A 13,596-nucleotide genomic window follows, 5' to 3' on the forward strand; every position below is an offset into this window, starting at 1 on the left:
GGCTGACCTAATGCGTGGTACAAAAGGATGGATAACGCTAAGATTAGTATACTAGTATGTCTCTTCAGTTTAACTTACGTTCAAGTCTGGAAAAATACTCAGGTCTAGTAAAAATGACAGTTGCAAACAGTCTAATCTTTTAACCTTGAAGTTAGACCTCAGTTGTGTAAGATTTAGTTTGATTGTTTCCAGGTTTCAGTTCCCTGGATAACCATGTTTACATGGTTATATTTATCTTTTAGAAGATTATTCAGTTGTATGTATTTGCAGTGAATTCAAACACTTTTTTTTTTTTTTTTTTTTTTTACTCTAGGTTGATGAAAAATGAGCAGCTTTTCAAAGCTGACTGGTTATCTTAATCACTTCAGTGTGAAATTGAAGTTGTTTAGCAGTTGTAGTAGAGGAAGTCAGTGACAGGTCTTAAGTGCCATTTTCTATAATGTACTACAGCACAAATACATGTGGTTTTTTTATCCTTTCAACACCTTGGGTAAGGTATTTAATGATATTACTAAAATTTTTACTTGATATTTTCCGTATAAATTTCTGTCACTGATCTTGTATAATATGATTCATGTGTAATTACAATTTGCAGTAAGATAAAAACGTTTATTAGCATATGTAGTGTTCTTAATGGATTCTTTTTAAGACTGGTGCTTGAAATAAGCTTAATTGTACTGTATGTATTGTACAGCAATTTCATAAGCCATCTACACACATTTTCTTATTGGTCCGTAACGTGTCTGATTTGTTGTAATTTGAAGACTGTCTTGTTAAGGAATAGCTATGCCAAGTTATGTATCATACATGCTATCCGAAAACACATCATGTTTTAACAATTTTTTTTTCCACCAAAGTAATAATTTGCTATGGTGAGTTCTTCCAAAATGTGTCTCGAATTCAGAATTTTTTTACTGTTACACTTACTTATGGCCAGTTAAAAATCTGTTTAATTTCACAGCATATGTCACCCTTTTAGCTCTTATTCTGGTGGTAGCTGGCAGTGTATTGATAATAATTTTTCTTATTTTTTTTTTCCCAAGCCAGTGAGTGGCTGCCTATTTTTACATGATCCAAATATCTCTTCATATCTGAATGAGGATTACCAAAATTGCACACAGTGTTTTAAGTTGTTCATGGATTTCTTCCATTCTTTATTGAAAATACCATATAGAGGCACATTAGTTGTGTAGTTTTTCACTACTATCATTGCTTGGTACTTCTTCATCAGTGCAAGATTGATAATGGGTTTTACATCCTTTAAGTGTCAAACAGAACATTCTTCATTGGAGTGTGTGTGTGTAAACCTCCTATCTTTGCAGCATTTATGATTAAAAGTGAGATTCCACTTTCAGTCCTTCAACTTTAGAGATTATTCAGTTCACCCTTCGAGGTTTTCAGTCACCTTTGGTCTACCCTCTTTTACTTGGTTCTACTTATAGCACTGCTATTGCCACTTTGTTTTAGAATCATAGAATCAAAGAATGACCTGAGTTGGAAAGAATGCACAAGGGTCTCATAGTCCAGCTCCTATCCCTACATAAGACAATTGCAACATTCACACTGTGCGTCTGAGTGCTTTGTCCAAATTCTTCTTGAGTATTGTCAGGCTTGGTGCCATGACTGCTTCCCCAGGGAGCCTCTACTAGTGCTCTACCCAGCTCTGGGTGAAGAACCTTTTACTAATATCCAATCTAAATCTCCCCTGGCACATCTTCCTGCTGTTTGCTCAGGTATTATCATTGGTCACCAGAGAGAAGAGATTGGCATTTGCTCCTCCTTTTTCACTTGTGAGGAAGCAGTAAACTGCTATGAGGTCTCTCCTCCAGGCTGAACAGACCAAGTGACTCTAGCCGCTCCTCCTATGGCTTTCCTTCTAAAAATGTTCACCAACTCTGTGGCCATGCTCTGAATGTTCTTCAGTAGCTTGATAATTTTTTAAATAATGAGACTCCCAAAACGCGTGCAGTACTTGAGGTGGAGCTGCACCAGTGTGGAGGGGAGCAGGACAGTTACTTCCCTTGACTGGCTAGCAGTGTTTTAATTTATACCTTTAAGAGCTTTTAGGAATAGCCATTTCTTTAATTAAACTGCATACAGAGCGTTGCATGGGAAACACCTTCGCAGTGCTCTGTTTTTGGAAGCATTATCGTGTTATTTTTGCACAGTCTAACTTTGGTAAATGTGTAGTATGTGTTACAAGCTTTTGTGATGGTGTTTTAAGTTCGTCAATGTTTTTGAAATTTGGCATATAAATACAAATAGATGAACTGTATTTTGAAGCCTTTTCCTGCATAAGTATATTTGGTTATTGTACTCCAAACTCAGTTTTCAGTTATTCTTTCTAGCTTTGATCTTTGAACCCTTCTGTTCAGATGATTTTGCTGATAAGTTCCATCGCTTCATCAAAGTAATCTGTTCTGGAATATAAGCTTAGATAACATTTGTTGTTCTGTTTATTCAAGGTTTATAACTTGATTTGACAGCTATTTCCTTTGACAGTATTCTCTGCATACTAAAAGTCAAATCTAAACTGGCTTTGTATGTTCGTTCATCAACAACGTAATGGATAAGTCTATTAGTTTACAAAATGCAGGAATATTTGACTACTGCTATATTAAGGATTGAAGTCTGCTTGTTAAGTTTTGCAATTTAGTAAATGTAAACTGAAAGATATGTTGGACATCTTTTAACACAGATGGGTAGTACTTAAGTTAGAGCTGTAGTTTGGTCAACTTTATTATCGAATTTCTTAAGCTATGGTGTTGCTTATGTATTTGATGAAGTAGAGGTTGTGATTAAGTAGAGACTTCTTTATGTAGTGGCTGACTCTGTGAAGACTTCAATACTTAAAGTTGGTTTGAAGTTACATAGTGCAACTTGGTTATGTATTTAATATGGTAGATGACAAATTTGTCAGTGTCCGTGTTGGTACTTGTCAACCAAAAATTGTTACTTAATCTTACTGTCTTGTGAATAAAATTCTGATAGAGCCAGGGTAGGGCAGCATGTAAAACAATACCGTGTGATAAGGAGCAGTGTGTTTTAGAGCTGGATTGTATTACTGTCATACCTGATCAGTTAGAAAAAAGTAAATTGGGAATGAGAGGAACTAGTCAGTCCTATTCAGATGGATTAGATTCTAGTTGAAGTGATGCAAGCTGTCAGGTCAGTCACTTCTGAAATAGTACTTCGTTTATGGAGAGACTTTGCTTTTAAAAGTATTGGAATAACTTTGGTTCATTTTGCTAGCAGGTTAGAATTAGAGATATTCGCTTTTTAACTAAGTCATTTTCTTTTGAATAGGTATGTTTGCTTTCTCAGTTTTTCATATCTTGCAGTACTAGGTAAATTGCTTGGTTAGTTGATAACCAATGATCACAGGTGTTTTTAGGTGTTACAGGTACAAAAGCTTGATGTCTAAATCCAGGCTTTTAGGATTATGAAATGTCTTCATCAGCATCTTGATAGCAGGTTTTCTTTAATATATGCAATGCATAATATTAATTCTTCACGACTAATCAGCTAATGCTGACTTTTTTTCTTTTTTTCCTTTAACTCACTTAGGTATGTATGTATGGTTCAGATATTTAGCTATGTGAAAAATTTACGGAAGATGTAGAATATGCATCTTCACTTTTCAATGGTTCCTGAAATACTCTATTAGCTACACGGTTTTCTATTCCTTCAGATTACCTTTGTATGTGGAAGATCTGCAAAATCTCCTTTGGCCTTAAAACTCCCGTGACATTACTGTGTTAGTGAATAGTTAATTATTTTTGGGTGATCATGGAAGCAAAAAAAGTGCCCTCACTCCCTTCATACAAAAGACAGTGTATTAACCAATGGAATGCTTTCTTGTAATTGCTAACTCTGTGCAGAATGGTTTCCAAAAGGCTGAGAAAATTAACTGCATGTGCTTTATGTTACTCTTTATAAAAGGTGAGTGTTAAGATGCACCCTTGGAAAGCAGGAAATAATCCAATGGTGTTGCTTAGATCTTTCAAGCAGATTTTTTTCACTGTTTGATTTCCTCTCTGTTCCAAGAATAAACAAAACTGAAATTCAGTTAAATCCATCAGAATTTTAATTCTCCACTGAAGTTCAAAACTGTTTTGGAGGATCTCAACCAGGTATTTGTTTAGTTTTTTTTTTAAAGGTTGTAAAATAGCATCTTGTCTTTTACTTTTAGACACTCCTTGCAGGATAGTATAGGATGTGGGATTTCTTTGCTGGTACCAAGGGGATTCTTCTGATGTGAATTAGGCTATTGTTCTCTGAAGTGCTTTAATTGGATAGCTTGCTATTACATGACTTCATAGTTGTTCAACATAAATATGCTTCTTACGCTGAAGATACCTGTAGAAATTAGACAGCAATTAACTCTGTTGTGATTGGATGGATTTAAATATGGGGAGCATGGAATAGTGTCTGGATGAAGAAGGTCAATTGCAGACCAGTCAGTCTGCATTGCTCACAAAGAGCAGTTTCAAAACCAGAGAGTAAACTGAGAGAAAAGATTGGTTTTGCTTTAAAAAAAAAACCCTGTAGCTGAGGAACTAAAGCCATGGAAGTTCTGTCTGAGCTGATGTTGTTAAGCTGATATTTTCAAGTAGCAGCAGGTATTGTTTAAATCTCGTTTCACATTTCATCTTTGATTGTGATTAGTATTTTGTACAGAATTGTGTTACTCCTGATTCCCCTGTAAATATATCCAAGTTGCTTTTTTATTATGGTTAGCTGCCAAATATTTGATTCATGTTGCTGTTTATGGATAAAACAAACAAAATGTCAAACGGATTTAGCAGCTTGATGCATGTGTAACTGTGCTACTTGTAACTAAGTATGTGCGGGCAACTTGCTGCTAAAGCAAGTTGGACTCGATCATCCAGTGGGTCTTTTCCAACCTAGTTGTTCTGTGTGATTCTGTAAACAGAGCTAGAGTATGAGGTTGTAAGCTTAAAGTAATGCTGAGACGTAATGGATTCAGAATATTAATCTCTTTTCCTAATTTTTAATGTTGACCTTAAAAACGTAATTTTCTTTGGCTCTTAAAAGTTAAGTTTAGTTGTACTTTTTTCTGGCTATTGGCTAGTTACCTCCAGAAGTTTTAGGTTTTAAAAGGATCTTCATTTTGATGTGGATGGGTACTATTTGTCAGTTGCTAGATGATGACAGTTTAAGATACCAAGTAGGCTGCTGAAAGAATTGTTCAACTGTGGTCTTAGCAACTTATCAACTGATTTTTACATAAAAGATTTTTAGTGGTTTTTTTTTTGTTTTTTTTTGAGCATACTACTTGGATATGAGGAGTCAGGTTTTAATCTCAAACGTACTTTTGAGTTTACCAAGAAAATGAGGAGACTGTTCAATCCTCTTTATATTATTTTCTTAAGCAAATGCAGATTGCCACTACTGGATGTAATGCAGGCTTGATGAACTTTTGATCAGACCTATTCTGGGTCTTCTGGCATACCACTGTATTAAATAATGTAAATGCAAGTCATAGTATGTGGAAACAAATGCATGACTTAAATTTGCCGATTCCTTATGTCAGAGTTCAATGTCACTCTCTAAACCAAAACTAGAGGTATGAAAATTTGTCAGAAGTGGACAGTCTGTTTTATCAGCTTTGATACTTGGTCATGTTGCCTAAATTTTTATTTTTTTTACTGTGTATTTGTTTATGAAGGAAAGATGATAGCAATCTTCTTTGCTTGATGCTCAGGCGTTCTCTGATTAGTCGCAGAGGATGGGTAGAGTAAGTGCTTGCCAACATTTTAGTGTGTACACAGATGATGCATGCAGGGTGCAGGTCCACTTGGCACGATATTAAAAATGACTTGTTTTTTTGCTAGCGTTGCTATTTCTGCTGCATCAGCAGAGTAGCAAGCCACACTGGTGTTAAGTGAAGACTGTTAAAATTGTGATGAATAAAAACAACTATTTCTTTGCCAAGTAAGCATATTAAAGCTGCTAGATTAGAAAACAGTGTTCAACCAATAATAAAGCACTTAAAAGCTTATTGTTGATGTTTATACAAAGAGAACAGATGAGTGTGTTCTTCTTGGTTTTGAAGTCAGTTTGATGTAAACTTTTCAACACCCACAACAGTAAGTTTTGCAAACTGCTCTTGTAAAAAAAAAAAAAAAGGCTGAAGTTTGATACTGACAAATTGCTGAAATTGCTGCCCACTTATCATTGGACTGACACTTTAATCATCAAAAGTGTACTGCTAGATTGGGCTCAAAGGAACAAAGGAGAACAAACTAGAGTTTTTCTAAGGCATTAAAAGATGAACTGAAATTTGAAATGCAAACACTTTTTTTTCCATGACACTGTTGCATGACTGGTACACCATATTCTCAGTGGTGGTGTCCAGAACTTAATTAATTTTCACTTCTTCTGAGAGAAAGTGCTGATCCAATATAGAGCATAAATGTGGTGATGTCACAGTTGTTTTGGTTCCTGTTTTAATTTTCTATCATAAAAGTTATTTTTAAATTTGGTATGTGCTGTGTCAGCAAGGTTCATTTGGGGCAGGGAGTGAACATCAGCACTCTGCTTGTCTTGTAGTTTGAGCACATGCTCTGCATTAGTCTTTTGTTGTGTTTTAGTTTTTCCTCTCCATTCTTGGTTACAGTTTTCAGGTGCGTTGTTTACAATATTACTGGATGTTGTTTGGAGAAAACTGTGTTATATAAAACTGGTATCTAGTTGCATTTGTCTAATGGATGGGTAGTGCCTCAATGGAACATGAAATAGGTGGTCTGCCTGGATAAACCCTGGATCCATATTCAGTGGATTTGGATCTTCCAAATTGATTATCATATGTCTGTACATTAAAACATTTGTAACCTTTGTTTGTTAGTTTGAGAGCCTGATAGCAGAAGAGTTGGAAAAAATATGTTTTGATTAAAAATACCTCTTAAACCCCTGAATTGATGATCAAGCAGTAGTTGTGCACAGTAGAAGTGTTTTGTAAAAATATTAACTTTGTCACACAATTTGTTGCATTTCACATTTAAAGAAAACCCCAACAAACAAACAACTTTAAATTTCTTACTAGCAAAGAATAAAAGAAGACTTGCATCAGTCATTTTGTCTACCTGACACTCAGTTCCTTGCATGCTTGTCTTATTAATTTGAATGGACTTACTAAAGCTCTCTGAGTTATCAGAATTTTTCACTTTTTCCCAAAAAATTATTCTGGAAATGTTGAAGGCATTACTTATGCTTGGTTTTAGTGTCATAGTTTGTAAGAGGCATTTATTATAAGAATTAACTTTTCATGTCAAAATACATAAAATATGCTATTACATAATAAAATTTGATGTTGTTGATATTTTGGGCATAACGTGATTACTGTGAGAAAGTAGAAAATTGAAACGGAGTGTTTTGTGTCACTGAGACCCAAGTACCGTGTAGATTTTCAGCTGTATGAACATGACTATTTTTCTGTCCGTACCTCTTATATTTTTAACTGTGAAAACTTTTCTTTTGAATTTTTTTTTCATGGAAACCAGCTTATGATTAAGAATCTTTTAATCGTGCAGTGCTTTTAAGGAAGCTTGCTGACTGGTCTTATAAGATGCTTAGTGTTTGGAATCGTTCTAAATCTCTTGCTGATTGTGGCTATTGGCTTGTTCCACCCACATTTGCTATGTATTGTAAAAATCAAGAATGATGGATAACTAGCTCTTCTGTGACAGGTAAACACTTCTTATTTCAAGAATTAAGTTCTGTTTGCATTGATGGCCTAACATTTTGTTACACTTAGGAAAGGAACATAGGCTGAGAATGGCATCAGTTTAGCTCTGTTTAAATGACTATAGCTAAATTAGAGCAAAATTTTAATATCAGAAGATTTCAGTTCTTCAAATTCTTAGTTATAGTTGAAACAAGAACAGAAGAATTCATTAGTTTAAAAAGTTTCCACATCTGCTGCTCTTTCAAGAGATAAATCTTTATAACTTAAGAAAAAGCCTTCATGAATAAAAATTCTAAAGCTGAGGGCACCAGGAAGGAGGATGTTTTGCAACTGTGAAAGTGATAGGAGAGGAAGAATTTGAACTTTTTCAGCGATTTCCTGCTTTGAACAGGCATGCCAAGTGGTTTATGTAAACCCATTTTACATAGCAATTGAACAGCTTAAACGCATGTGCAGTCTTAACTTCCTCTGAGAGAATGATAATTGACAGCTGAAAAGCAGTCTCTTCTTGGTAGGTTTTGATGTGATGACAGACATTCATCTGAGCACAGTCCTTCATGTGTTCAAGAGAGAAAGAATACCTTATTGTTGACTGTCATGAAGAAAGCAAAGTAGTACATTTCTGCAGGCAAATGTAGTCAGTTAAAACAGTGTGTGCTGCTTCACATCATACCTAAGGAAGCTGTTAAGAGAGGTTGCAAAATACTGTATGTAAATGAAGGAAACAAAAGATTACATTACTTGTATAGTTTTCAGAGACAGTGAAGGAAGAATGTTCTGGATGAGAATCTGTGTCATTGCCACCATAGTTGACTGTCATACCATATTAAGGTGGAACAAGATAATTATATTGAGACCAGTTTAGCATCTTTTGAGTCTGTACCTGCGCAGCCCTGCTTTGAGCCTGACAGATTTATCAGTTGCTACTAAACATATGGACCAGAGTATTGCTAAAATTGAATAATGTGGACTTTAAAATTCATCTGAGTTTCTGCTTCTACCTGTAGTAGAGATAGGTACTTAGGTCTTTTCAACGGGAGATTTATTTCTGCATTTGCAGAGCTCACAAGTTTTAGAGGTATGGTGAAGAGGTATGCTTTTTTTTTTTTTTTTTGCCACATCTACTATCGTAGTTAAGTATCTGTCCTTACTAACTCGTTTTAAATCCCTGCAGTGTTGTACAAACTAATTACCTCTGCATTGTTAAGACAGAGATAAAGTGGTTAGAACTGTACTTAGATGTTCACTTTGAAAGCAAAGCTTTCCTTATTTTGGAATCAGTTGGCTTCCTGTGAGATACCATGGTGGAAGAATTAGTAGAGAATTGTAAATGCAGAGGGGCTAAAGACTTGCAAATTAACTTGGGAAGTGTGATTTCATGAAACATAGCAAAGAAGCTTTTGGGACTGGATCAAATTATGTGAAATAAATGTAAATAAAAGGCTGTTTTCTTGAGTTCTTATTTTCAGTGGTGGGTGGATTTGGTGGTAAAAACCAAAAAGATGTGCTTTGAGGGTGTGACGTTCCTACTTTTCTACTGTTCCTGTCCTTGGATTATTAAGTATTTCAGAACAAAATAAATCAGATACTTGATAGAGGTGAAAGCAGAGTAGAGCTCTTAGCTTTTCTAACATGCTGATGGTGAGACTTCCTGAAATCTTACTGCTGCACTTTTGATAAACTGCTGGGGGAGGTGCTGGAAATACAGTAGTAGATAGTTCCGTAGATATATGTAGCTATTTAAGGTGAGTGACAAAATTTGCAAGATACCGAAGAGACGAGAAGCTTGAATTTGGTTTAATGGAAACAGTTGAAGGAAAGATGGTCAAAATACAATACTTTTAAATGGACTCGTGTTGAGACATAAGAGATGTGATTAATCAAGAGACAGGTATCTGAAAAAAAAAAAAATGCTGTTAACAATAGAAGAAAAAAATAATCTTCAGGATGTGTAAAAAGATTCAGCAGAATCTGGAAAAACCCAGAATGCACATTAGGCAGATAAACTTCAAAAGTTGTGGTTGGCTGGGCTAACAAGTTGGGAAGTAAAATAGATCATGTTCTATCCATAGTTAGAAGTGAGAGAGAATGGGTGACCTGGAGATTCAATCTGTTTACTTTATAGTTTAAGTAGTTGTCCTTCAGTTCTGCCAAATTACAAGATAAGTGAGGAGAGAGGCTCCTAGGTGTGTTATACAGAAAGGGAGTTTGGAGACCTGATCGGCAGTTAAAAGAAAAACTGGAAATACTTGCTTGTTACTTCACCTGATGCTTCTGTTGCTTCTGAGGTTGTGGGAAAAGTATCTAAGGCATGAGAGAAGGAAGATAAAACACCAGGAAAAAGAAGCAGTAACACTTGAAGAACAAATGATAATGCTGAGTTGACTGCGTTCCTGTGCTGATGTTTGTCAGTGTTACCAATTACTTGAATGCAGAGGTGTGATAGAATTTGCTGGTAGTCCTCAAGTCAGCTCATCATACAGTCTATGCATGTTCTGAATGGTTTGCTCTCTACGGTGTCATGAATGTGATGTTAGAAGCGTTTGCAAAGGAAAGATTAAAATAAGTGTTCTTTCCTGTGAAAACTAGAGGGTGTAATGTTTGTGATGGTATTCTACATGAAAGACACAATTCAAAATGAAATTTTCAATGTAGCTACAGAAGTAGCTGCTAAACATAAATAAAAATGACTGTGTTGCTACTTATGCTTCAGTACATCAGCAAACTGCCTAACTTTGTTTCGGTGTAGTGAAAGTTAATGGAAAATCTGAAGAGAATGAAAAGGAAACAAAGTCTGCCAAGAGATAATAATATTTGTTCAAAGAGATGTGCTAAAGAATTTCTTTATATACTGAAGCCAGGATAAATACTGCTTGTAGTTCTGAGGATTTTGTGCCTCTTGCCAAAATTGTTGGTGTAGAAGCAGCTGTGGATTTTTAGCTTGAGCTGTGATTATATGATGATGAAATCTGTGTTCTCAATTTTAAACAGGTGTTAACCACCAAAACATTATATAATATACATGATTGAGTATATCAGTTTCCAATGGAGAAACATCTTGTTCTTGAATATGCAGAGTAAGTTTGTTAGAATTAATTCAGACTAATTTGGTTGAAAATTAGGTTTACTGCATTTCAGAGATTTGTCATTTCTGTTGCTTTCCTCCTCTGTCGTGTCGTCCCCCCCCCGCTTTTCAAGTGGTGAAATCTCAACTAAAAATCATTTACCAGAGAAGAAGTTAATTATGAAACAGAGGCTACATTAATCTCTTGTCTGCTGCTAGAATTTTTTGTGATTTCTTGTTTCTGTGGCTTCCTGTGGTCAGATGAAACCATAACATTTCTGGTTTCAGTTTCATTTCAATTCCGGTATTTTGAAAACAGTGGTAACAATTCTAAGTAAAAGTCTGGAATTATTGATATCCATTTTTGCTTTATAGCCCACACTATTATAAGTAAATGCTTTGGAAACAATACCTATTTAAATGTTAGTTTTCAGTTTAGAACTTTGTTAAAACATTAATTTTAAGTAGTTCTTTAGTGATCTTGTAATAAACTAATACAGAAAACTGTACTAGTTGGCATTCTGTAAGTTATGAAATGTGAGTTTTTTTATTCTTATAACAGCAAATTAAATAGCAGTTTAACAGTTCTAAAAATGAAATATAAGCTCTTGTTAAATATGGGGTTTGGTTCAGTAAGAGAAAGCTGTGTTGTTAGGTGTTACAGTTTAGTGAAACTACTCTGGATTTGAATTATATCGATTTTTAATCTTGTTTATAACTATTCAGCTACATCTTGAAAGTAAATAACTCTAGGTAATACAGATGTATTTGGTAGAAAAAGTACTTATAAGTTCACTTGTGACTTTCCCTGGTACTGTCGAGGAGTTTCACATTATGTTGCAATGAAGTAGTAGGACTTTTGGGTATATGTAGAGATTTCCCTAGTCTATGATGCTATACTTCTTTTTTTTTTTTCTCCCATTATTTAGCTGAAGGTAGTCAATGTTTGCTACTATGTTGTCACACCGTGTGCTCAGTAACAACACCCTTGAGTTGTCAAATTTCTCATTGCTGAGATGCACCATTTTTCATTTTCAAATGCTATAGCTAATCTCATAACTAGCATATAGTATTTTTTTTTTATTTTTTAGGTTAGGCACACATTTCTAGGGGTTTTTTTTTTAGATGCTCTATTATGAAAAAAATTACACCCCATTTTTTTATATGCCTTTTAAATGATTTGAACAGTCTCCTAAGTGTTCTAAGGAGGTGCATGTAATTCTAACTTCAGTAACTGAATTCCATAAACAGGAAATGTAGGCAGCAAATTTACAGACATGAAGAAAACATTTGTGCACTGCAAATTGAAAAAAAAAAAACAAACCAAACCAACTTAGACTAGGTTTTTTCCTTCGAGTTACCATGATGCTCATTAAGAAAGGAAAAAATGGCATTAATATGTGGGAAAGATTGGAAAGATAAGGCTATCATGCTACATTATAATCTGTTACTGTTTTTAATACCTAATATATGTTTTTTTCCCCCCACAGAAATTAGCAGAGTACGGAAAGACATGTATAACGACACATTAAATGGTAGTACGGAGAAGAGAAGTGCAGAATTACCAGATGCTGTGGGACCTATTGTACAGTTACAAGAGAAACTATATGTGCCTGTAAAAGAATATCCAGATGTAAGTATATATATTTTTTTTCAGTCCCTAAATTGTTTTTTGATCCTTGTGGTTGTCTTTAGATATAAATTTCATGTTATGCTACCCTTGGATCGCAATGAATTGCTTTTGATAAGGTGCTTCTTGGGGAAGCAGTTTGTTCCACCTCATGACTTGATTTGTAGTGAGTGTGAGTGGAAAAAGGTGTGAAATACCACATTTTGTGTGGATTATAAAACCATATATCTAATACCTGAATTATCTTGTTCATTCAGTCTTGTCAGTCCTGAGACACTGTGTAGTGAGTTTTATGAGGGAAGTAGCTCTTGGGACAGTTTTTTTCGTTTTAGTATGTCTCTAAAAGTCAGTTGGAGAATACCTGGAGACCTTCTAGAAACTTTCTAGAGATTGTATTTAATCTGAATTACTGTTTGTTTCGTACCTGTGTAACCAGTTCTTTTGCATATTGAAGTGTCTCTATCTTGGGATTGTCCCCCTCTGCTTCATTAAGCAAAGCTCCTTGCTTGCATGCCAACAAGACCAGAAATTGTGTTATTCCTTCCTATTAGAATGCTGCTGTCCTGTTGCAGTGGAGGAATGTTAGGGTCCAAGTGAGGCGTTTGCACATAAGTGTTTTCAAGTGGAGGAAAGTACAGACCAGTAAAATATGGAAGTAATGCTTGTGTATTTTTGTGGCTCTTCTAAGGAGTTCTTTAATATATACATATTCACATCTCTGTACATACATGTACGTATGTACATACATATCCCCAAACCAAAATCACTGATTCGTTAGAAACTCCTTGAAGCTGTAGATTTTTGAGAGGAACCGTTCTATGCAATGGTTCTGTAAAGTGATGTAAATAGCTCTTGAAGTGGTCTCTAATTTATTTTCATGAACTCTTACAAAAATTCAGAGCTGGAGGGACTGATGATTTGTATACATGTGACCTGGAACAAAAAGATAGTTGGTTGTTGTGGGATTGTGTGAAATGTTTGCTAGAAAATGTACAGCTTTGACTACTACGGTGGTGCTTGGCAGTTCAGGCTTCACTTGGGAGACAAGCCAGTGTTCCCACTGTGCTCCTTCCTCCCTTTCTACCTGTTGCCTGGATTTGTTCTTAGCTACTCAGAATGGGATCTGCACAGCCTCAATAAATTAAATTTGCCCTTCACTTAAAAATGATTTTTCTCTGCAGTTAAATCTGT

At 35.2% G+C, this 13,596-nt stretch overlaps 1 protein-coding gene across 7 annotated transcripts in view; it reads left to right on the forward strand.

The window, feature by feature from the left end:
• Positions 1-13,596, forward strand: part of QKI (QKI, KH domain containing RNA binding) — a 158,095-nt gene that overhangs the window by 26,705 nt on the left and 117,794 nt on the right. For 6 of the 7 annotated variants that reach the window (XR_011337003.1, XM_069852202.1, XM_069852206.1 and 3 more), the window contains exon 2: positions 12,266-12,408. Coding sequence is in view for 6 of the 7 variants with exons in the window: in XM_069852202.1 (XP_069708303.1) it covers positions 12,266-12,408 (143 nt within the window). In the remaining variant the exon portion in view is untranslated. Of the gene's footprint in view, positions 1-10,766; positions 10,789-12,265; positions 12,409-13,596 lie in introns of those variants that run through there. The other variant, XM_069852207.1, reaches the window with a different exon arrangement.

Source organism: Phaenicophaeus curvirostris, chromosome 2 (assembly GCF_032191515.1).
Source record: "Phaenicophaeus curvirostris isolate KB17595 chromosome 2, BPBGC_Pcur_1.0, whole genome shotgun sequence".
Classification (NCBI taxonomy): Eukaryota; Metazoa; Chordata; class Aves; order Cuculiformes; family Cuculidae; genus Phaenicophaeus; species Phaenicophaeus curvirostris.